Genomic DNA, 22856 nt, shown 5'->3' with positions numbered 1-22856 from the left:
TACAAGACAGGAGTGCTCTTTTTCTCCACTGATATTTGATTTATGCTTGGAACCACTGACATGTGCAGTTAGGCAGAATAAGGACCCACATACAGTTTCAACAACCTCATGCTGAATCAAACGATTGTGTCATCTAATGCAGGGATTAATGTTAGCTCAAATAGGATTTGATCTGCTTGAAAGCAGTTTATTCAGGTTATTCATCCTGATTTGCATTTATACATCTTCCCACTGATTGGTTAGAAAAAGTTAAATTTCAAAATAAAGTTGGATTTGTTGTGCAAGTATGGCAGTGTTTTAATTCACTTGAATTGTGCATACCTTAATATCTGGTATGCACTTGAATCTCTCTTGCAAAATACTGACATTCTGGAGGCACCATAGTTCGTTACTGCCTTCCCTGACTTGCACGTGGTTCCCCGGGGGGACAAGAAGCCTAAACACTTTTGCAAGGCAAAGAACTGGAGAAGAACTGAAGCAGCATTATCAGGTGTCTGGCTAGATAAATTCAGTGATAAGGAAGCCCCTTCCTTACATATTTAAGGTATTCACATCTTGCCCACTACAGCTATTGGGTAAACAAATTAAAAACCATTAGAAGTGTTTTTCCCCATGTGAAAGAGATAAAACTGATTCAGGTTGAGCAATAAAATAAATTAAAAGGTCTGAGAAAATAAAAGGGTATTTGTGTGGGTAAGCATCTCTCAGGAGGGCATGCCCACAGAAAATACCCTTTTCCCTGTAATCAGCTGCCCTGCTACACTTCTTTTCATGTGAGTATGCAGAGAATGCTATGCGAAGAAGCATTTGGGGAGATCCTTGTGGAAACAGGTAGTACCTTAGTGGAGAACCTGTACCCCTCCAGATGATGTTGGACTCCAACTTTCCTCAGCCACAGGGGAGCTTGTCGCAGCTGGAGGGGGAGACAACCATGACTCTTCACCAGTTGCGCACATCTCTGCCTCTTAGCCTCTCTCCTCCCACCCTCCTGTTTCAGCTTCTGTCTCTGATTCTGGACTTCTTTCTGCCATGGACTCTCCCAGCTTACTAAGCCCTCTTCAGCTTCTGACACCTCCTCTCCCCAGTGTTTTCCCTCTTCTCCCTCTGACCATGGTATCTGAAGAAGTGTGCATGCACACGAAAGCTCATACCTAGAACTAACTTAGTTGGTCTTTAAGGTGCTACTGGAAGGAATTTTTTTATTTTGTTTCTCCCTCTGACCACTCACTGTTGTCCTGAGCTGGTTCCTCCCACCATTCCTCTGCGTCCAACCAGTCCATTACACCCATTGACCTTCAACCCTGCGATCTACAGGCTAACACTAAGCATTGTGGCCAGGGTCTCTGTGTCTATCACAAATAGCAAGAGAGATATGCCTAAGGTTCAACACTAGGTTTCAGTTAACGCAGCTAATATAATCTGTCAAGCTCTAAGAGGAAAGTCATTCTCTGAAATGCTTAAGGGTAAATGGAAAACATAACATTCAGATGAGTAAATGTGTTGTGCTCTATAGCTTCAGAAAAGATTGGATAACAGCCCAGAAGCCAGTATGTAGAAGACTTCCTGTATCTCTAAACATTAGGACCTACATCTTATCTTTGTAGCTTTTGTTTCCCATGTTATTGCCCCAATCTCAGAGTTAATATTTAGCAATAAGCTTGTGACCAATTTAATCTATGCTAGTTGGGATTGATGTTTTCAAGTCTGAGCCTGTATCCTTAAACACTAACAACAGTGTTGTTATTAAAATCATAAGGGCAAGGAACATATTTTAAAAGCATTAAATTTGCCTTAATGTGTGGTATCACACAACCTGAGATATTGTCCAGGATAATGAAATTTGCAATTTAAATTATGGGAGAGTAGCTAAAAAAGGAATGAAACAAGTCAAATCAGAATCCCATTTATAATCTACTGTCATGTGACTCCAGGAACAACAATAGTTTTCCTGCTGAGTTTTTCTTTCTTCAACTGTCCTAGTCTTAAATTTTTTTTATATATATATATATATATATATATATATATATATATATATGCTTTCGTAGATATATATATATGCTTTCGTAAACCTGCATATATATATATATATATATATATATATATATATATATATATGCTTTCGTAGATTTTCACGGGTACAGGAATGCAGGTTTTGGTGTCCTCGGGTGTCTTCCCGTGTAAAAGTTGGGGTGTCTAGGCGACGTTTCGACGAGGTCTCACTCGTCATCTTCAGGCTGGTGCCGAAAGCACCGAAAGCACCGAAAGCACCGAAAGCACCGAAAGCACCAGCACCGAAAGCACCGAAAGCACCAGCCTGAAGCACCAGCCTGAAGCACCAGCCTGAAGATGACGAGTGAGACCTCGTCGAAACGTCGCCTAGACACCCCAACTTTTACACGGGAAGACACCCGAGGACACCAAAACCTGCATATATATATATATATATATATATATATATATATATATTCAATATTCTCTTGTTGTTATTTTATTAAGTGTAAACTCAACGAGTCTTCTATTTAATTGCTTACCTGGTTGTCATTGGAGACCTGCAATTCCATTCAGTCAAGTGCATGGAATTTCCTTGGGGCAAGTGATCAGCTGATAAAACAAGAGAGTGCTCAACTTCTCCTTTTCCTCTCTGGATCGCCATCTGTATTGAAAGCTCATTTCCTCCATAGCCAGGAAGGAAATGCAGCGGACGTCTTCCTCAGATCACTGTGCTTGTGGCCAGCTGTCAAGTAGGGTTGCCATATTTCAAAAAGTGAAAATCTGGACACAAAAGTTTGCCCAAAGTTGTTGATATATTTTTTAAGGAAATTTACCAAAATCTAGACTTCCTACATGGGTTGTCATAAAGCCGGATTTTCCCGGACATTTAAGCAATTTCCACACAGACACTGTTTCCAACTGCAGTATTCTGACTATGTCCGGGAAATTCTTGGATGTATGGCAACCCTATGTCAAGGGACCAGCTCCCAATAGCCTTGGAGCTAGCCTTCTTGCTGGGATAGCAGTAGCCAAATGAACAGAATTGAAAACCAACCCTAGAAGGTAGTATCACTGCCACCGCTTCTTAGTACAACAGCCTGGGCCAGGAGACTCCCAGAACCTCTACACCCACCGGCCGCTCACCCACAGCTCACCCGCATCAATGTGCCTGCCCTTCTGGGGGTAGAAGGAGGTTAGAGATGAATGGGCATCAGTGGACAGGTGGCAGGTGGGCCATAGGCATGCAGCAAAAGAAGGGGGGAAAGGAGGTGAGCAGCATGCTCCTTGGAGGTCAGATCTGCTGCCCCCTAGCTGTCCAGAACCTGCCATCCTGAGGCAACTGCCTCACCTTGCCACATTGAGTATATGAGCTTGACAAGCAAAGCATGGCCCCACCAGTTTGTTTGTCATCCAGATCTACATGCCAAGCCTAAAGGGAACCTTGTGGTTGCTCAAAGCCATCTAGCAAATAATGCCACATATATCTACCCTGCCAGATATTTTTTTAAATCCCAAAGAGACACACCAAAAGTAGATGAGACAGCTTTTTAAATAAGATTACAGCTGATACATAGGACCTGTCATTTGCATCATATAAATGAAAACATATTTTCCATAAAAATCATTATCTTTCAGATTAGATATGTACAATATAAATCTAGTTAAAATGTAATTCACAGATTCCTATATCATTTCAGAGGTAAATGTAGTGTAACTCTCCTAGCAAGTGTACTCAAGTGAGAACAGTGGTGTCCAGAACCAAGGGAGTGGATTGTGGGTTGAAGAAGGTCCATTTGCCCTCCCAGGCAGGCAGTTTTGTGGACAGGCCCTGAGCCACTCTAGTGAACCGGTGAATGGCAGGCTGGATCATCCACCTGCCACGCATTTGACCTATGGTGGCAGGAGGTCTTGGGTGTTCCCCTGGGTGCAGGACCAAGTGACCAAAAGGGGCACTGGGACCTGGGACGGGATAAATTGCAGCCTGCCAGAGCAATTGGCCTCTTCCTTTTGGTGGATGGAGGGGATTGTGAGTTGAAAAAACTGCCCCCTTAACATGCAACCTGGAGAAAAACCTGAGGATCATAAAGTCTACCTGCTAATTAAAATGAGATGAGGATAACAAGTTAATGTCGTAGTATTTAAAACCAAGGATTTAATGTTCTTTGGAAGCATCATTACTCAGATGCAAGCCCCACTGAACCCAACAAGTTGGGACAAGTGCAGTCTGAAGGCCTGATCTGCTCCACCAAGCTTTAGCTGGTGGCCCATGAGCCATAAACTCAATATTTTGGAGGTGGTAGTGATGCTACAGGGAGAATAGGGTGCAGACCTAGGCAGGACTTGTCTGACTTTCGCTCATTCTCATTATGCTAGGCTGGCCGAAGAGGTTTAATCTTCTCTTCATAGCCTGTGGCTGTAATGGGAATGAAAATCCCCACAGCATGGAAAGAACATTGCCTCCTCCTTCAGTGACCTACATGCATCAGCTGGGTGGGGTGGACGTCTCTGTATGTGTATGCTCTATATGTATGCGTATGAAGGAGTTTTGTACGTGTCCCTAAATGTGTGTGTGTGTCTCAGACCCTCCATATGTTCCTATTTTCCAGGGACGTCCCGGTTTCTGATTTGATGGAGTGCCATCGCAGCTGCTGTCCCCGCCCGCGCTGGGCGCCACACCCCCACAGGTGGCGCACCATGACCCCGGGATGCGCGCCAGGCACTCCCCCGCCTGCTCTCCGCCCCCTGGTGCCAGAACATGACCTCCGCCACTGGGCTTCAGGCCCGGTTTTGGTACAGAAAATGCTTTGGTGCCCTGTATGATGACCTTTGCCAAGAGAGAGAGAAGGGAAATGTGTCCTTGTTAATTCTCATCAATGTTCTCTGTGGCTTTCAGGACAGTGGTATCATTCTGGAGCGGCTGTCTGACTTAGGGGTGAGTGGCACAGCTTTGTGGTGTTCCCAGTCCTATTTGGTTGGTTGTTTCCAGAGGGTGATGCTTGGGAAATGCTATTCTGCCCCATGGAGATGTTCCTCAGGGTTCAGTCTTACCCCCCATGCTGTTTAACATCTACATGAAACCACTGAGTGGGGTTATCCAGAGGTTTGGACTATGTTGTCAGCAATATGTGGATGACACACAGCACAGGTGTGGCTGTGGATGATTGTCTTGCCTCAGTAATGGATTGGATGAGAGCCAACAAACTGATGCTCAATTCAGATAATGTTGAGGTGGGTGGTTTCTAGAACAGATGGATGGGAGGTGGCCCCATATCACTCCAGTGAGTGAAAAAGCTACGCGCTCTCTGAGGGAACACATACTTAGCTCTTTTCACTCACTGGAGCAATATGTGGCTAGGGATAAGGGTTTTTTTTTATTCTCTCAGTTTCTCATTTGGTGCTTATTAAATCCAGTTATCCACATTTCTGCAGCAACTTGCATTAAAAAAAAAAATCCTAATAAAAATTCATGTGGAATTTAATGTGAATTACTCTTAATACAATTTTATACACAATTTTAACTAACATACAATTGTTTGCAAACAAGTTTCCCCAATATAATACAATTTTTCTGTGTTATTTTCATTTTATTTTCATTTTCATGCACACTTTCCCCTAATATATCTATTTTCGTAAACAATGGTTGGAGAACTGAATTGCATGATTTGAAAAACTGCAGGTATCAAAGGATGACCGTGTTTCAATTCTCATAATGTTTCGCAACAGGAAGATTTGGCTTCAAACACAAACTTTAAATTTCTCACCCGTCCCTCGCTGTGGCATAATTGTTGTGATTATATCTCCATGTTCTCTTCTCTTAATGCTGTTGCTTGGAAAAGGAAGCAATATTACTCTGGAAGTGATCTGTGATGGTGGCTGGCAAATATCAAACTTCTGTTGGGGTGAAGCTATGACTCTTGCACAATTCAGAGCACCCAAAGATAAATGGCTTCTATGTATGTGGCTGTATTTATTAAAGCGACAATTATTCACATGCTCGTTCTCCCAGTTCTGAGGTCTAGTAGGTGTGAAGGATGCACAGGCATGACTCTTGCAGAATTATGGGGAAAGGAAGCCAAGGGGAGGAGCAGGAGAAAGGCAGCTGTTTTGAAAGAGAATGCCTGAAGTAACAGAATGTCCTGGGTGGTGGGTTGGATTGCTGCAACAGGTGTGTGTATCTATATAAACCTGTCTGAAACATGAAACAGGTGGCTCCAACCCGGATAAAGAGTACAGTAACTAGCTGGAGAAGCTGGTGCTGCACTGTCAGTCAGAATGCCTCCACAGTCAGGCACTGTTCTAGGAGGAAAGGAACCTTGCTTAGATGCTCCACAGCTTTTCACCTGGGAGGAGATAGGACTCCGCTCAGGCAAAGGGAACTCCAAGGAAGAGAGGTGGCTGGTCATCAACCGGAAAGTCTACGATGTCAGCAAGTTCTATTGGCGGCACCCTGGAGGAAGGCGCGTCATCAGCCACTATTCTGGACAAGATGCCACGGTGAGACCTTATTGCGGGGCAGAGAGCAGTGGAGAAGGACCATCACCCAGTGGCAGAGCACATGTCTTGAATCAGGAGTAGAGAAACTCCAGCCCATAGACCTGCTAGGGGATCCCATTTGGTCCATGAGGTCATGGCAGTCTAACATCACTGGCTTGCATCAGCTGATGGGGATGGGGCTCGATCCTACTGGGTGCATCTTTGCCAGCATGTTCCCTGCAAGAAACACACTGGCAAAGCAGACCCAGGGTTGCACCCTCTGCTCAATAGCTGGAGAGGGGAGAGTTCAATGCAGGGAATGCATTGGCAAAGCAGATCCATCCCTGCAGCCCTCTGAGATCACCCACCTCTCAGACACCTGATGTCATCAGGTCATCGGAAGATTGATAGATGGGTGGTCCCATCCACCTGCTGAAGTTGGCAAGAAGGGTGGAGAGAGATAAATATCTTTTTTTTTCCCTGTCAAAAAGGCACACCCACCCCTGCCTTACTTGGACCACATCCCAGATTTGACCCCTAGCATCTCCAAGGATCTCAGGTAGCAGACCTGGAAAAGACTTGTGCCTGACATTCTGGAGGACACAGCACTGTAGGCATTCAGGGCTAGAGGGACCAAGGTTCTTCATATGCTCATGAAGTTTCCTTGGCAATTTTCTGTTATTGTAGGAAACAAGAGTTAGAAGTAGGGTCTGAAGGCACAGAAAAGCCCACCCCATAATAGCTTGCTGGAGGAGGAAGCTAAATTCTGGCTGGCATGGGTGACTAAAGCTAGTCTGCAGTTCCTTCTCAACATAATTGGTTATAATTCTTTCTACATATCATTGCCTGACTTCCAGGTGGTTTAAAGAAGCCCAGGTGTGTGAAGGATTCATATGGACTCAAAAGCAGAGTTATCATACCTGTGAGAAACTATGACTGAGGATGTCTCCTCAGCCAAAATATTTGAGTAATGTTGGGGTAGGAAGCTAAGAGAACTGATGTAGCATTGCTGATATTTGTTGGGATTGTAGTTTTTGCTCTTTTTCGTTGAGTTTAACCCTGGTAAGTACACTTAGAATTACAGCCACAATTTTATATTTCACTACAGAATGTCTTAGCTTTGCAGATTAAATTGGCAGAGTGTGAAATATACTAATCTGTTGTACACCTGAAATTAAAATTTAGAAAACACCACCTGAGATTAAGAATAGTGTAAGTGAAGGATGTTGTGTTTGGGATTGTCTTGACTGAACAGTTATGAGCCGGATATTGACCTTGGTGATTTAAAGTTTTCTCATTTTGCCTTGGGCACACTTTCTAGCACACTTCTTGCATGTCAAAGTAAACTAAAGGTATTTTATTTTTACATATATATTTTCTGTTCCTAACCAAATGAACATTCTGGCACCCACAAAAACAGGTTTATTCAAATTACATGTAGCTGAAGTTGGTGTTAATTGACATGGTGCAATCCTAGAGCCTGTGGCTCTCCAAATGTTGCTGGGCTGTGACTCCTATTCTCCCTGACGACTGGTCATGCTGACTGAGGCTGATGAGAGTTAAAGTCTACCTAAATCTGAAAAGCCGTCGTTTCCCTGATGTCTACTCAGAAGTAAGCCTCACTGATTTCAGAGGGACTCACTCCTGGGTAAAGGGTGTACAGCGTTGCAGCTTAATTTGCATAAAACCTGGTGCAATTTTTGTCTGATAATTCTCATCTGCCTTGTGAGGAAATTCCCATGACAAAGAAATAGAGATGGAGAAATACCACGGTGCACCAAGAGAGAAAAGAAGGCGCCACAATGCAGTGTTCCAGTTGAAGGGTGGGGTTCTTTGAGAAATTCACATGCCTCTGACCTCCCCCACCCCACCCCCGTTTTTGTCCAATCATGCCCCCCCCCCATAGTCTTTTAAATGCAGCAACTAAAGGGGCTCTGACCCAGCATGTAATTTGAGCATCACCTCACGGGAAAAGTCTAGACTTCTGACATGGGTTGCCGTACATCTGGATTTTCCCGGACGTTTAAGCAATTTACAGAATGGGTTTAACTAATAACGCAGGTGCTCACATTCATGCACAGCCACCCTCACAGGGATCCAGAAAGTTGTGGTGGAGTTACACTGCCTAAAGGTGTCTTCTTTGAAGCGAGTAGCCAGACCAACTTTCCCCCTAGTAAGTCCCTGGCCACCTGTTTAATACCCACAGGGTAATACGAACAGGAATGAAACATTGGCTACCTACCATTAGGCAAGTGAGGCAGCGTGCCTCAGGTAGTAGGATGCAGGGGACTTTTAAAAGCCTATAAATTACCATTTATATTAAGATTGCTGCCATATGTTTATCAACACTGGGTGGGTGAAGGAGGAGATGTCATTGGGCTTTCTACCTCAGGCAGAGAAATGTCCTGGGCCATATCCAGGCTTACAGATGTTATCGCTTCTGAGAACATGAACAAGAGGCTGATGCATAATTATGACATCTGGTCATGCTAGACTTTTCTTAGTCGCGTATGTCTTAAGCTGGAATGAATTGACTTATGGGCCCCTCCAGACTGTTTTGTTGTTGTTTGTGGGTATATTCTTCAACATGTCCTTGATGCAATAATAGTGCATTAGTAGTGAATTTACACTGGACTGTCCACACGCCATGCCACTTGGTTAGTTGTTCTCCAGTGCTTCACCAGTGTTACTGTATTACTGCCATCTGGAGGGATGTGCTTACCCTATAGTGCACCACCAAAAGAGGGAGAAAAGAATAAACCCAGAACATCAGTAGCATAAAAAGTTCCAGGATTACAGCAGGTGGTTAAAGGGTGTGTGCTGATTGGAAATGAAACAGGCAGTCTGCCCCCAAAACATTTGCAGGCACAAACAGTATTGAAAGCAGGACTGTGTAAAAGTGCCCCAATATCATTGTGAATACAAATCATCATGAAGTGACATCTGGAGGGGTCATCAGGCTGGAATGTACTGTTTTAATGGCACAACGTAACATAGGAGAAGGTATTCCTTGCACCACTTTTGAGTGCAAGCAGCTATAATGGAATCACGGCAGCATCTGATGTGCCACGTAAGCACAACACTAGAAAAGTTTTCTGACTGGTGATGCATGCTGTGTTGGGTTGTTTGAATATTACTTCTAAATATATTTATATACCACTATGTGATTTTTTTAAAAAAATCAAAGCAGTTTCCAGCAACGAAAAATGAAACCACACAGTAAAAGCCATAAAAAGTTAAACATCCATCAACCATTGCGAAAGGATTTGTTTTGAATTGCCCGCATAGACCTGGCAGAATAGAAAAGGTTTGAGCAAGTATTTAAAAGTTGGCACAGAAGACACATTGCTGTATCTATTGGCAGAGTACTCCACAAGAATGGGCCAATGGAAGCAGGAAGCATGTGTGGTAGGAGAACCCATGTTTACATCACTGCTGTTGTACTCTGTCACTCCAAATCAGAAATTGGCCTTTTAATCAATGCGGGTGGGAAAGATACTGATGTGCACTGACTCATGTTGACAACAGGGGGCAGTGCTCAGAATGCCTCTGCATTTGACTTCACCCACCAAAACTATAACTAACATAGGGTTTGCCATTTAGGGCATTGCTGAGTGCTTTGAGGTTTTGAGGTTTTTTCTACAATCAAGCAGTATATACATTTTATGAAGAAAATAATAACTATGTTCTTCCTTCAATGATTTTTCAAGTGCCTTCTGTTTTTAGCTGTGATTTTCATGTCTCCTCCTCTGAGGGAATAAGAAAACACGGAAAGACTTCTTGCCTGTCCATCTGTTGAACTTTTGGTAATACAGTGGTACCTTGCAAGATGAATGCCTCGCAAGACGAAAAACGCGCAAGACAAAAGAGTTTTCCGTTTTTTGAGTCGTTCCGCAAGGCGAATTTCCCTATGGGCTTGCTTCGCAAGACGAAACGTCTTGTGAGTTCTTGCGAGTTTGTTTCCTTTTTCTTAAAGCCGCTAAGCCGTTAATAGCCGCTAAGCCGCTAAGCAGCTAATAGCCGCTAAGCCGCTAAGCCGCTAATAGCCGTGCTTCGCAAGACGAAAAAACCGCAAGACAAAGAGACTTGCGGAACGGATTAATTTCGTCTTGCGAGGCACCACTGTATATGTAGCTGAAAAGGTGTTTGATGAAACTGAAATGTGACGTGAGAAAGGAATTGGGTACAATAAAATGTGATTCATTTTAAAGTGAGTTCATTCTGAAGTTTGGAAGCTCCTTTGAGAAATTGTGTAAACTCTGCTGGCGTCTACAGAAACCTTCATCTGTGGGTGGAAGATTTCTTGCTGGTTATGAAACTCACAGTCATAAGCAAAGAGTCACTGCCTGAAGGCCTTTGGACTCAGCTAGACTGTTACATTAAAAGTTATTTGTATGCATTGTATATGTGATATTGCCACCAGATAGTGGCCTGGAGTCCTGTTTACTTTACCTGCTTCCCCTGTTTAAACTGAAATGCTTCTTTGATGTGTCTAGATCCAGCCTCTGTACACACACACAAACACATCCTCAACCCTCAGCATTGCTTCTTGTGCTCAGCCCATTTGGCTTCTGAGACCTCACCAGGCACACATGTTTCTGAGCTCTTTTCAGCCACAAGGTCAAGGCACTTGCTTTGTTTATTTTGAATGACCACTGAGATTCTATTGATGCTGAATTCTGAATGCAGTTAATTAGGGTAGTCTCTTCACAGGGCTAATTCAAATGTAATGCTAAACAAAGGCTTGACCTTCCTTAGGCTGATGTGCTCCCTCTTTCTCTCCTTGTATACTTCAATTCTCTTCCATAGTTTCCTGTTACATCTGAATGAGCAAACTTTGGTTGCAAATTGTTGCTCCAGAGGACTACTGCAAACCATTGTTTGTGGTTTGGATTCTATGGCAAACTATAGTTTGCCCGAACCAAAAATCAAGGAGGCCCATGGAAAATTTTTAAAAAAGGAGAGTGTGCTTTCCTGAAGATCAGACCAAATGACATCATAATGGGTGATCATTACCATCAATCTTGGACCTCTAGTTTCTGTTAACTCATTTAACAGGAACTGTATGCCAGTCTTGATTTGTGAATCACTGGCTTCACAAGTACTTACAGCAAAACGTGAAACTTACTTATCAGAAATAAAATATAGTTGTTCATTTGTTGTTGTTGTTGCTGTTGTTGCTGTTGTTGTTGTTGTATATGTATTTATACCCCACCTTTCCTTGAGGGAACTCAAGGCAGCTTAAAGAAAAAAATAAGAACCGCTAAAAGCATAGAAAAAACAATAATTAAAAAACCATAAAACATTGATAAAATTAAAACTATATACATATATAAAATCTATTAAAACCATACCAATAATTACAATATAAATAGCACAGCACCAGCCCTTTCATTACAAGCATCTCATTTCATCATAGGATTCAGTGAAGAATATCCTGCTAGATAGTCCTTTCTAGAATGTCAAAAAATAAAAACAAAAATGGAATGATCAACCCAGAATGAGCTTAGTGATCACTTACTGTCAAAAAGTTCTTCCTGGTGTTTGGTCAGAATATCTTTCCTTGTAACTTGAAGCCATTGGTTCAGGTCCTACCCTCTGGAGCTGGAGAAAACAAGCTTGCACCATCCTCCATGTGACAACCCTTTAGTTATCTGAAGATGGCAATCATATCTCCTCTCAGTGTGCAGCTCCTCTCAGTTCCAGCTAAACATACCCAGCTCCTTCAACCTTGCCTCATAAGGCCCTTGATCATCTTGGTTGCTCTCCTCTGCTCACATTCCAGCTTGTCAATATCATCCTCAAATTCTGGTGCCCAGAGCTAGACACAGTACTCCAGTACTCACCAAGGCAAAACAGAACAGTACTATTACTTCCCTTGATTGGGACACTATACTTCTGTTCATCCAGCTTAGAATAACATCAGCTCTTTCTTCTTCTTCTTCTTCTTCTTCTTCTTCTTCTTCTTCTTCTTCTTCTTCTTCTTCTTCTTCCTGCATAACTTTGTTGACTCATGTTAAGTTTGTGGTGTACTAAGACCCCTACATCCTTTTACATTATTGTTTGTGTGTGTGTGTGTGTGTGTGTGTGTGTGTGTGTGTTTAGGATGCCTTCACCGCTTTCCACAAGGATGAGGACCTAGTAAAGAAATACCTGAGCTCACTGCTAATTGGGGAGCTGGCACCTGATCAACCAAGCTGTGAACCCACCAAAAAAGTAAGTTTTCCATGTGGTGTGCATGGCAAAAGCCACTGGACTAAAATGCTTTACATGTTCTAATTGAGCAAAAGCACATTGTAGATACCAAATAACTTAGCTGCAGGATTTCCCTTTGGTGGCTTAGGCCCCATGGATCCCTAAGGGTACACTTTTCATGATGCTTTAGAACCTCAATATTGCTCCTCACCCCTTGTCCCCATGGTAGTGATGTGAAAGAGAATGGCTTTGCACACAGCCACCATGGAAGAGACAACCATAAACTTGTGCAACTGGGTAGGTGGTGGAGGGATCTGGTTGGATATTTAAATCTCTCTGCCTTGATCCTTCACTAAGCACCTGCCCCATTCTTCACTGGTCACCAGTAAAGTTGTGTTTATGGCCCTGTCCATAAACCTCAATGAGTTGAAGGGTGAAGTCTAAAATGGGGAGATTTCCCACACAATTTAGAACCCTGCAAAACTGAGGGTCTAGATCATGTGAGGAGCAAAGGCATTCCACACTTTGGGTTTCATCCTCATGGAAGGAGATGAGGATAGCAAAGCAGAGTTGGAGCCTAGTGAGATTGCCCTGCTTCCTAGTTGGATTTACATGCAACTAGCATGCCAAGTGCACTTCCCCTGCATGCGAAGACAGGCTCTGGCAGATGGAACGGACAAGTGGCTCTCATGGTCAAGAAGGCAGAGAAGGGAAATTCTGGCCCTAAACCTCTGCTGCCTTGCGGGATATCTTTGTTAGAAGGAAAGGCTAAGGAGTAAACCCTAAACAGATCCAGAGTGGAGTCCCTAAGATAGTTGGATGGTATCTTAGATGCCTCATTCTGGCAACTCCAGCAACCAAGCTGGTGCCAAGTGTGTTGCTCTGCTTTCCTTTGGACCACATCAGCGAGGCTGAGAAGTCAGGGTCTTGACATCTGGGCATTCCATTGTCTTTCGAGATAGACAGATGCCAACAACAGCATAGGAGGCATCTGGGTACAAAAACCTCAGCTCTTACAGAAAATCCATTCATTGCACTCCTTGAAGTTACTGTGGAGAGACAGAGCAGAGAGTGGTTTTCCACTGCTCCTGGTTAGACAATGCCCTGAAATCATCATGCCCCTCTTATCTTAGAGTCCTGTCCCATCCCGCCCCCTGTTGAAGGAGACCTGACCAGCTGGCTTGGCTTCTCTGTTACCATCGTGATCTTTCTAGAGAAAGTGTAGTAATGCTACAGTTTGAATCAGATGCATGTACTTTGTGAAGGGGGAACTTAACCATGGTCATTTCTCACAGGATATGCTGATACAAGATTTTCGTGAGCTGCACAGCACAGTGAAGAGATCTGGACTCCTGAAGGCCAGTTATCCCTTCTTCGCCTTCATGTTCCTGCATGCTTTCCTGATAGACATTGCATCCTGGCTCGTCATCTGGTACTTCGGAAAAACATGGACCCCTTTCCTCATTGGTGTAGCATTGTTCACCATTGCACAGGTAAATGTGTCTGCATTACTGTGTGCAGCAGGATTCAGTCTGGACTATTCTGGACCAGTTACCTGTCTTAGTGCTTTGTCATATCCTCACCCCCCTAAGCATTTGGCATAGCTTGTGGAATTTCAGCATATCATGGTGATTAGCTAAATACTGCCTACAGTGACTTTCACATCCCTACTAAATGAGTTATCAGGCATCAAACCTGGGAACCTGAACACACAAATTTAATGTTACCAGCTGAAAATTGGTCTAGTTTGTCAAAGTGGGAGTTCAAGGTACCACTTAAAACTACAGCTAAACTTGCACTTTTAAAAGCGTGCTCTGCTCAGCAACAGGCAAAAGCTACTTATTTTTTATTAAAAGTTTTAAAATAAGAAAATTTCCCAAAGGAGTTAATTTGCAGTCATCTTATTGCCCATTGTCCAGTCAATCAACATCCACTGTTCCAGACTACTACTCCCTTTTTCAAATCCCTACTTTCATGAATTTCAGCCATACACCTGACCTTACTGACTGCAACAGCAGCTGGGAGGAACTAGCTAGGCATATAAATTTAGAGTGGGGTTTCCCAAACTTGGGTCTCCAGCAAACTTGGGTCTCCAGCTGTTTATGGATTTACAACTCCCATCACCCCTAGCTAGCAAGACCAGTGTTCAGCCCTGATGGGAACTGTAGTCCCAAAAAACAGCTGGAGACCCAAGTTTGGGAAACACTGATTTAGAGCAACCTAGCAAAAGGAGCCAGCTCCACAAGCTGCAGGGAGCCCCAGCGGACAAGTGTCAAAGCAAGTTAAACAGCCAGGCAAGTTCAGCAACAGGGCCTGGAAGCCAGGACGCACTGTGCTGCCTAACCTTTCCTTGATCTAAAGAAAACCTGCCCTGAGAGAACTTCTCCAGAGCTGGAGTGATCCTAGTAGTGGGCGATTTGACAACTGGGTGTGTGATCGGTGTGTAGGCTGTAGGATTTATTGCTTGTCTGTTGTGAAGGTTGTGGATATCACCTGTCACCTAGATAGCATAGCATAGTAGATAGTAGTAGTAGATAGCATAGTAGATAGTGATGGGGAGGTTGCGGTGCACATTGGCACAAATGGCATGGGGAAATGTAGTTGTGAGGTCCCAGAAGCAAAATTAGGGTTGTTTGGTAGAACTCTGAATGCCAGCAGCTCCAAGGTAGTTTTCTCTGCAATGCTGCTGGTTCCATGCAAAAGGCCAGCTAGACAGGCACAGCTTTGTAGTCAAAATGCATGTGGTCTCAATGTGTGTAAACAAGTATGAAGTGATGCATGTCAAGGCAAAAATAAAATAAAGTTCTTAATTTCACATGCATGTTCATGCAATCTGAACTGGTGGAACTGACTGTCTAGGAAGGAGACCTTGGAGTCACAGTAGATTGATAAAGATGTCAATCCAGCATTTTCTTCTTCATTTTGAGGCAAAAAAAAGTCAGTTGTTAACAGAGAAATAGCAACAAGTTGCTTCATTGGAAAGAGATGCTGGCACCCTTTGATGTTATGGTAGTGCTGTGTGAGTTGCTTTTCTAGGAATTCACCCCCCCACACACACACACAGCTGTTGACCTTGAAAGGCCAGTGGCCATTTGGTAGAGCCATTTACAATGGAATGAGTCCTTATCATAAATATTATGCCTGGCTAGTATGGGAGGTGATGATTTCAAGGTGAAGATCTGTGTGACTGGCCTTGTTTACATAGTTGTGAGCCTTTAAAAGTTACACCATACCGTGGGATTAATCCATGGACTGTGGCTTCCACAATGCTACTGTAATACTTAAAATCTTCCATTTCATTGTTCTGTTGTGTCTGAACTTTTATAAGCTATATTCATGAGGCAAGCCTTTTTATTATGCCACCGTGGGAAGTGAGGATATATACCCATGCAGGAAGGCCTAGTGCCCTTTTCTATAGTACTAACTTCATGGGAACCAGTTCTCCTTCTGATGAAAATGCCCAGGCTTCCTGCCAATTTCAGTTGCAAATGTGTGGGGAACTAAACAGGGGCAGAGTACGTAGGATAGCTGCTGTTGCTTTTCCCAAGTCTTAGTGAAAGAGTGAGCCATTTGTTCCTACTAACCCATCTGTGGAAAATAGCCTGTCAACATGTATTGATACAGTATTGCTTTTTTGCTTTCCAGATCCAGTATGGCTTTCTTCAGCATGATCTTGGGCATGTTTCCGTCTTTCAGAAGCCCAAGTGGAATAGACTGGCTCACCACATTGTGGCAGGAATACTTAAAGTAAGAGCCCAGTATTGAGAGTGGGGGTTTTCCTGCTTAGAACTCATAGAAGCTAAGCAGGAATAGAATCAAACTTCCTGATAAATTCTAGTTCAGTAACTTCACTTTTGATACTCTCGTCAAATACTTTGTTAAATGACTGTGACTCTCAGGTCAACATTAGAGTATAGCTGTCAACGTTTCCCTTTTTTAAAGAGAAATTCCCTTATTCCAAAAAGGATTCCTCGCAAGAAAAGGGAAAAGTTGACAGCTATGCATCAGAGTGCCCTAGGAGGCTGAAGTTGTCTCTCTCTGTTTTCTCATCGTTGTCATTTTGGACAATTTTTCTTCCCAATTTGTGTGTCAGGAATAAGCACATAACATAGTTGCTCCAAACACCACCAACATGAATAATGAAAAATTGGTGGAATTTCCTTTTTATTCTGTTTGCAGGGAGGGCCCCCCAGCTGGTGGAACCATATGCATAACCAGCACCATGCCAAACCCAACTGCTTCCGCAAGGACCCAGATCTCAACATGCATCCACTCCTGTTCAGCCTGGGGAAGCCGCTCTCTGAGGAGGTGAGTAGACAGGGGAATGCACACCATGGATAACAGGAGCAGTAGGTTAAAGCCATGGTTTGGTTTCGCCTTACGTGCAAACATGGCCATGGAAGCCAATTTCATGTTGCAAACGTATATTGTAGGCTTCTTTCCTGAATCAAATTCTCTAAGAAAAATCTGTGCAGTGACAAAAGGTCAGCAAAGTTGTTACATATGTTTAAACACATTACTTCTGCTCTCCATTCGCAGCTTGGGAAGAAGAAGAAGAAATACATGCCTTACCAGCACCAGCACAAATACTTCATCCGTGAGTCTCTCTCAGTTCCAGTTACAGATAGGTAGCCGTGTTGGTCTGCCATGGTCAAAACAAAATAAAAAAAAAAAATGGAGATGAGTAGCATTTCCCCACACATTTATACAAGCTGAGCATAAGAAAGAAATTTAACAGCATCAAAACTCCAGCAGTAGATTAGAAGGGGGGACACCAATTCCACAAAGCAAGTCGAGCTGCTCCGTCTCTTTTCAGCTTCAGTTTCAAAACTCTTGAGGTTTTTGTTTTTGTTTTGGTTCTGTTTCTCAGATACACAGTTTCCTGACTTCACCTCCAGCCAGGGCAGGAGGGATGAAATTCAAATACCCTTGAGCTCCTATGGCAACAAATCACCTGCTCTAGGCCAGCTCTTTAATTATGCCAAGCTTGACCATTTTCATTTCTTAAAAAAATAAAATTGTCCATTTCTACAAATGCAAATCAAACAGCTCTAGAGTCACAAGGCTGCAGGGGATCTTGAAGGGACACCCCCTCCAACTTAAATTTAGCTCAGTATGATTGCTCCAGAATTACCTGGGAGATGAGAAATACCCAGAAATACTTAGGGGCTTGGATAGCTTGGTTATTACAACTGAAGGAAAATACTCCTCTTTGTTTTATGTTTGCTTTCCTTTTTCTCCATAGTCTTAGCCCCGATGACTTTCGTTGTATTTGTGCAGCTGATTATAATACGCTTCGCAATTCAGAGGAAAAAATGGATGGTGAGTCATCTGTGAACTTGTAACTGCACTGTTTCCCCTATGGATAATAACGTAATGGTGGAATGCAGATGTCCTGTGTCCGCGCTGCCTACAGCTAGCCACCAGAGTTGCACTGGAGAAATCATTATTTTATTTCTGTGTCACATGAAGGATGAGTTTACTTTCGTGAATTAACAGAGTAAACAAATCCACTTGGCCTGTGTATGTTGGAGCCAATGTCAGTTTGGGGAGGGCGGAATAGATCTACAGTAACCAAGAAGACCAATGTCCATGAGATTTTCATTTGTTCATTCCTTTGATTTGTTAATTGTACGGCCTTTCATAATATCCACCCCGGTGCAGAAACATGTGTCCCATCTGCACTGATACTGATCCCCTTCCATACCATGGAGGCAGTTCTTCTTAACACGATGCCGTTCCCAGGGTGTTTCCATACATGCAAACATTGCTCTGAGTCACACGGCATCATGGCCTTTGAAGCCATCATAATTGCACCATACAAAAGCAGCGGTTTTCAATCTTTTTTATTGCCTTAACCCAGTTTTCTTTGGCAGGAGTTTTCTTTCATTGTGTTCTACAACATCCGCATTTGTCTCATGTTTGTTCCTTTAATGGGATTTAAGACCTTCATGGCATTCTACTGGCTGGCCAGGTAAATAATCTGTATGCAAAACGCTCATGGGTGGGGTGGGCGGGGGCATCTGTGCATGTACAAAGTGCTTCCTTTGCATCTCAAATTATCCAACCAGCGTGAACAGATCCGTCATGCAGATGATCTCCCCTGACCTGGCCTAGCGAAGCAGTCCAAGAAAGTGTCCATCAGTCCCAAGAGAGACTGTTCCTCTGCCCCCTACTCTGCATTCAGATAGGGGGAAGGTAAAATACAGAGATGAGTGGAAGTCAGCACCATGCAGTTACAGACATTTTGTCTGCACAAAGTACATCACCTTGTGAGATGGAACAATCCCCTTCCCCTCCCCACACATGCTGTTCTGGGCCTACCTCTGACCCCCCCCCAGCTAATGTTGGGGGGGCATAAGTGCTGCTGTGTGAGCAGAAGTCCTTGCACAAATTTGTTACATTTGTTAAGAGATCTCACCCGATATGTTTCCAGCATTATATTTATCATCTGGTGTGTGATTGTTGTTGTTTTTTTTAAAAAATTGAAACTTCAGTATCCATGTAATGTTCTTCAGTGGCAAAAAGGTTCATTCACTGACATAAGAGACTGCCTAACTATTAATAGACTCCTCTGGAGTTAGCAGTGCCAATTCGATGAAATACAAACAATAACAGACAGCTCCAAGGCAAAGATCCCGTAGTTTCCCAGGTCTTCCAGGCTCTTTGTGAGGCCTTGGAAAAACTACAAATCCCAGAGATATCTGAACTGGAAAATTCCCATAAGTAAGTCTGCTGGGCCTAAGGAAGGCCCATGGAGCATTTGCTCCTCTTATTCCCTTACTCTCATCACTCCTACAGGAGCAGAAAGGGAATAGGGCCTTGTAAGCGGAAGGAGGGTGTAGAAAAAACTTGCTTTGAAAGAATTAGCCCTTTTCATTCTGTATGAGGTGGTATTGGCCAATGATGATTGTTGTTGTTGTTGTTGTGTTGATCTACCCAGGTTCCTAGAAAGCACTTGGTTTCTCTGGGTCTCACAGATGAACCACATTCCCATGACTATCGATTATGATAAGAATTTGGACTGGGTGTCTGCTCAGGTGAGTTAATATGTACTTCTTCCTCCCAGAGACAATGACTTTCTTTCATCTGATAGGTTCGGCCATCCATTTGCGCTTTCAGGTGCATGGCCTCCTTAGAAAGGGCAAGGTTACATTTCCGTCGAAGAGAGAGTTGTTCAAATGGCCCAGTTGCCATGGTCACATTTTGGTGGGGTTGGTTCTGGAGGCAGCTGTTCCCCTTTGCCGGGCCATTTAACAGTCTGTCTCCTTTCTCGTTCTCACTTAGCTCGCAGCAACGTGTGATGTGGATCAATCCCTGTTCAATGACTGGTACACGGGGCACCTGAACTTCCAGATTGAGCATCAGTGAGTATGTGACATGTGGAAGAGAGACGCTGGCACAGTGTGAATGTGTCTGGAAAAGGCCTTCATGTAAATGACATCCCATACTCATATTGGGTGGGAAAGGGTTAGGGAACTTCAACAGAGGTGGGATGGCTTTGGCTAACTGAAGGCTCTGTTACTGGTTTATTGTTTATATTTCCACCCCACTTTTCATCCAAGGAGCTCAAGGTGGTGAGGTAGGTTAGGCTGAGAGCCTGAGACTGACTCAAGTCACCTCCCCCAGTGAGGTGCATGGCTGAGTGGGGATTTGAACCCTGGTATCCCAAGTCTTAGTGCGGCATTTTAACTTCTACACCACACTGGTTCCCCATGTGAAACCATTTTCTTGCTCTCTTTCCACAGCCTTTTCCCAACAATGCCTCGCCACAATTATTGGAAGGTCGCTCCTCTGGTGAAATCCCTCTGTGCTAAGCATGGCATTAAGTACCAATGCAAGCCCCTGCTCACGGCTTTTGCAGATATATTGCAGTAAGTTCAATTAATGGCTTTCCCCCACTTGCCTTGTACCCCCCCCCATCCTCCAGCCCTAGCAGCCTTTTCGAAACCCTGACTTTAGGAACAACAGAACCAGCTGGGAAGAGAGAAGTTGTGTAAATTGATTCTCAATTTGTATTGTGTTGTTATACAGGCTATGGTCTGCTGTTATTTTTATTGATTATAGGTCAGATACCGTATTTTTCTGTGTGTAAGACTAGGGTTTTTTTTACCAAAAAATTAGGCGTAAAATTGGGGCTCGTCTTATACACGGGTAGTGCTGAGGGAAGTTTTCTTAATTTGGAGTTCCCAAAAATAGGGGGTGTCTTATACATGAGTACATAAGGAATACCTATATATTTCTTATAGACGGAAAAATACGGTATTGTTTATTGTAATTGCTGAGGGTGAATTTCTGTTCAATAATTATTTGCTGATATTTAATTTTATTGTATGCTATTATATTCTAATGGAATATTGAATATCACTTTATTTGGCTTAAGTTGCTTATGCTTTATGTTTTTATTATGACACTTTTGTATTGGATCAGATTGTGTTATAAGGTGTGCAGTCTTTGTTGCTTCTTCGCACTGCCTTTTGTTTCTCTACACTGCCTGGTGTATAGAATCATAGAATTATAGGGTTGGAAGGCACCCCAAGGCCATCTAGTCCACCCCTCTGCAATGCAGGAATCTCAGCTAATCTCAGCGACGGTAATACAGAAAGGCGGTGTGCAAATTAAAAGTGAAATTAACAGCGCAAGGAAGAAAGACAAGCACTAAGCTGAAACTAAGCTGAGGATTAATGAGAGCCCTTTTCTTTTTTCCTCTGCAGCACGCTGAAGGCGTCTGGGGAACACTGGCTGGATGCTTATATCCACGCCTAAGGAGAGAGAGGACCTTGGGGACGAATCGCCTTGTGCTGAACTGTGAACTCCTGTTCTTCCTCTTCCCTGGCGCACACACCTTGAGCTGCTGATCTCTGAAGCTTTAGGAGTTTGGGGTGGGGCTGGAGCTGAACTTGAGTGAGAGAGAGAGAAGGGTGGCTTCTCTGCCGTCTTGCCCCTTTCTGTTTCTGGGGGAATGAAAAATGAAAAAGAGCCTTCGTTCTACTTTGAGACCTTATGAAGAGATAGGGAAAGGGAAACGGTGCTTTGCTTCCTCTGTATTTCCACCTGCAACAACAGTTTCAAAGGTATATTAGGACAAGCAGCCTCCCAACCATTCTGAGTCCTTACACCCTGATCCTTTCCTTTAGTAGACTTTGCACAGTCCTTTAAATGTCTCAGGCTCCTGTCAGATTTGAACATCCAGATTGAATCTTCTTCGTTCCACTGAATGAACTCCACAGATTGCTCAAACAAAAGCATGGTTTGCATTTACTGAGTTGACCTAGAGCCAGCCCAGCTTTCAGGCAGAGTGAGGCAGTAGCACCAGGTAAAGGTAAAGGGACCCCCTAACTGTTAGGTCCAGTCGCAAACGACTCTGGGGTTGCGGCGCTCATCTCGCCTGGTAGGCTTTCCAGCTCTGAGGCCAATCTCTTCTTTCCCCTGCCCTCCCTTTCCAGTTTTTCCTCCTCAGTGGAGAAATCCAGGATTGTGCCATAGCTTTTGTTGATCTGGAGCAGCACCCTGCTCCTTTGAAACAAAGACACGAAGCACTGAAGACAGCTGCTGTTTTGGGGAGACAGTGTAAACCCAGAGGTTTTGCCTCCAAATAATGGGACAAATTACACAATGACACAACTCATGGCACAAATCAAACACTTTCTTATTTTGGGGGTGGCCACATTTAGTTTCCAAACTGATAAGCACTCAGTCATTCAAGTTTCATAATAAAGGGAACAATGATTAAGCAAGATCCAATTTTCTGTGGTTATCAGAAATCTTTTCATTAAGTCCTAAGCAGGCTTCTTGAGCAAGCAAAGCCGTTTTCCATTTCTCCCAAACTAAAGTTCTTGCTTCTCATGATAATATAGTTCAGCTTAGCATCATGAAGATGTTAGTATTCAGGCTCGGTCAGAGGTATGTGCCTATCTCTCCAGGCACCGGCTGAATTCTTTCGACCTCCCTCTGGCGACTCCCGGCAGGAAAAACACACGAGGTCCGTTCCAGCGATTTTCCTCAGGGTGTGAGAAAAACACACCAACTACTTCTCCTCCTCCCTGCTCCCTGCATATCCCTAGGGAGGGGAATCAGACTCAGACAGAAATGTATCTACATTGCTTTTATTCCTGTCTTTAGCAGTCATACAGTAAAAGATGTCTGCTCTCTTCAACAAACAGAGAGAAACTCCAAACTCCACCCATGTACATCCT

General features: G+C 43.6%; 1 protein-coding gene across 1 annotated transcript; it reads left to right on the top strand.

Annotated features, from left to right (window-relative positions):
• The first annotated feature begins 6189 nt into the window (after nucleotides 1–6189).
• On the top strand, nucleotides 6190–22519 carry LOC309327891 (acyl-CoA (8-3)-desaturase-like). The gene is made up of 12 exons (XM_081837507.1): nucleotides 6190–6486; nucleotides 12571–12681; nucleotides 13956–14153; nucleotides 16306–16407; nucleotides 16840–16968; nucleotides 17200–17257; nucleotides 17906–17982; nucleotides 18537–18634; nucleotides 19604–19700; nucleotides 19948–20027; nucleotides 20409–20534; nucleotides 21375–22519. The coding sequence occupies exons 1-12, from the start codon at nucleotides 6265–6267 to the stop codon at nucleotides 21424–21426; spliced, it is 1350 nt and encodes a 449-aa protein (XP_081693633.1). The 5' UTR covers nucleotides 6190–6264; the 3' UTR covers nucleotides 21427–22519.
• The last annotated feature ends 337 nt before the right edge of the window (nucleotides 22520–22856 follow it).

Source organism: Podarcis erhardii (genome assembly GCF_964252035.2).
Source record: "Podarcis erhardii genome assembly, chromosome: 1".
Classification (NCBI taxonomy): domain Eukaryota; kingdom Metazoa; phylum Chordata; class Lepidosauria; order Squamata; family Lacertidae; genus Podarcis; species Podarcis erhardii.
Note: the sequence above shows the minus strand (reverse complement) of the source record. Positions and strands in the feature narration are given on the sequence as shown.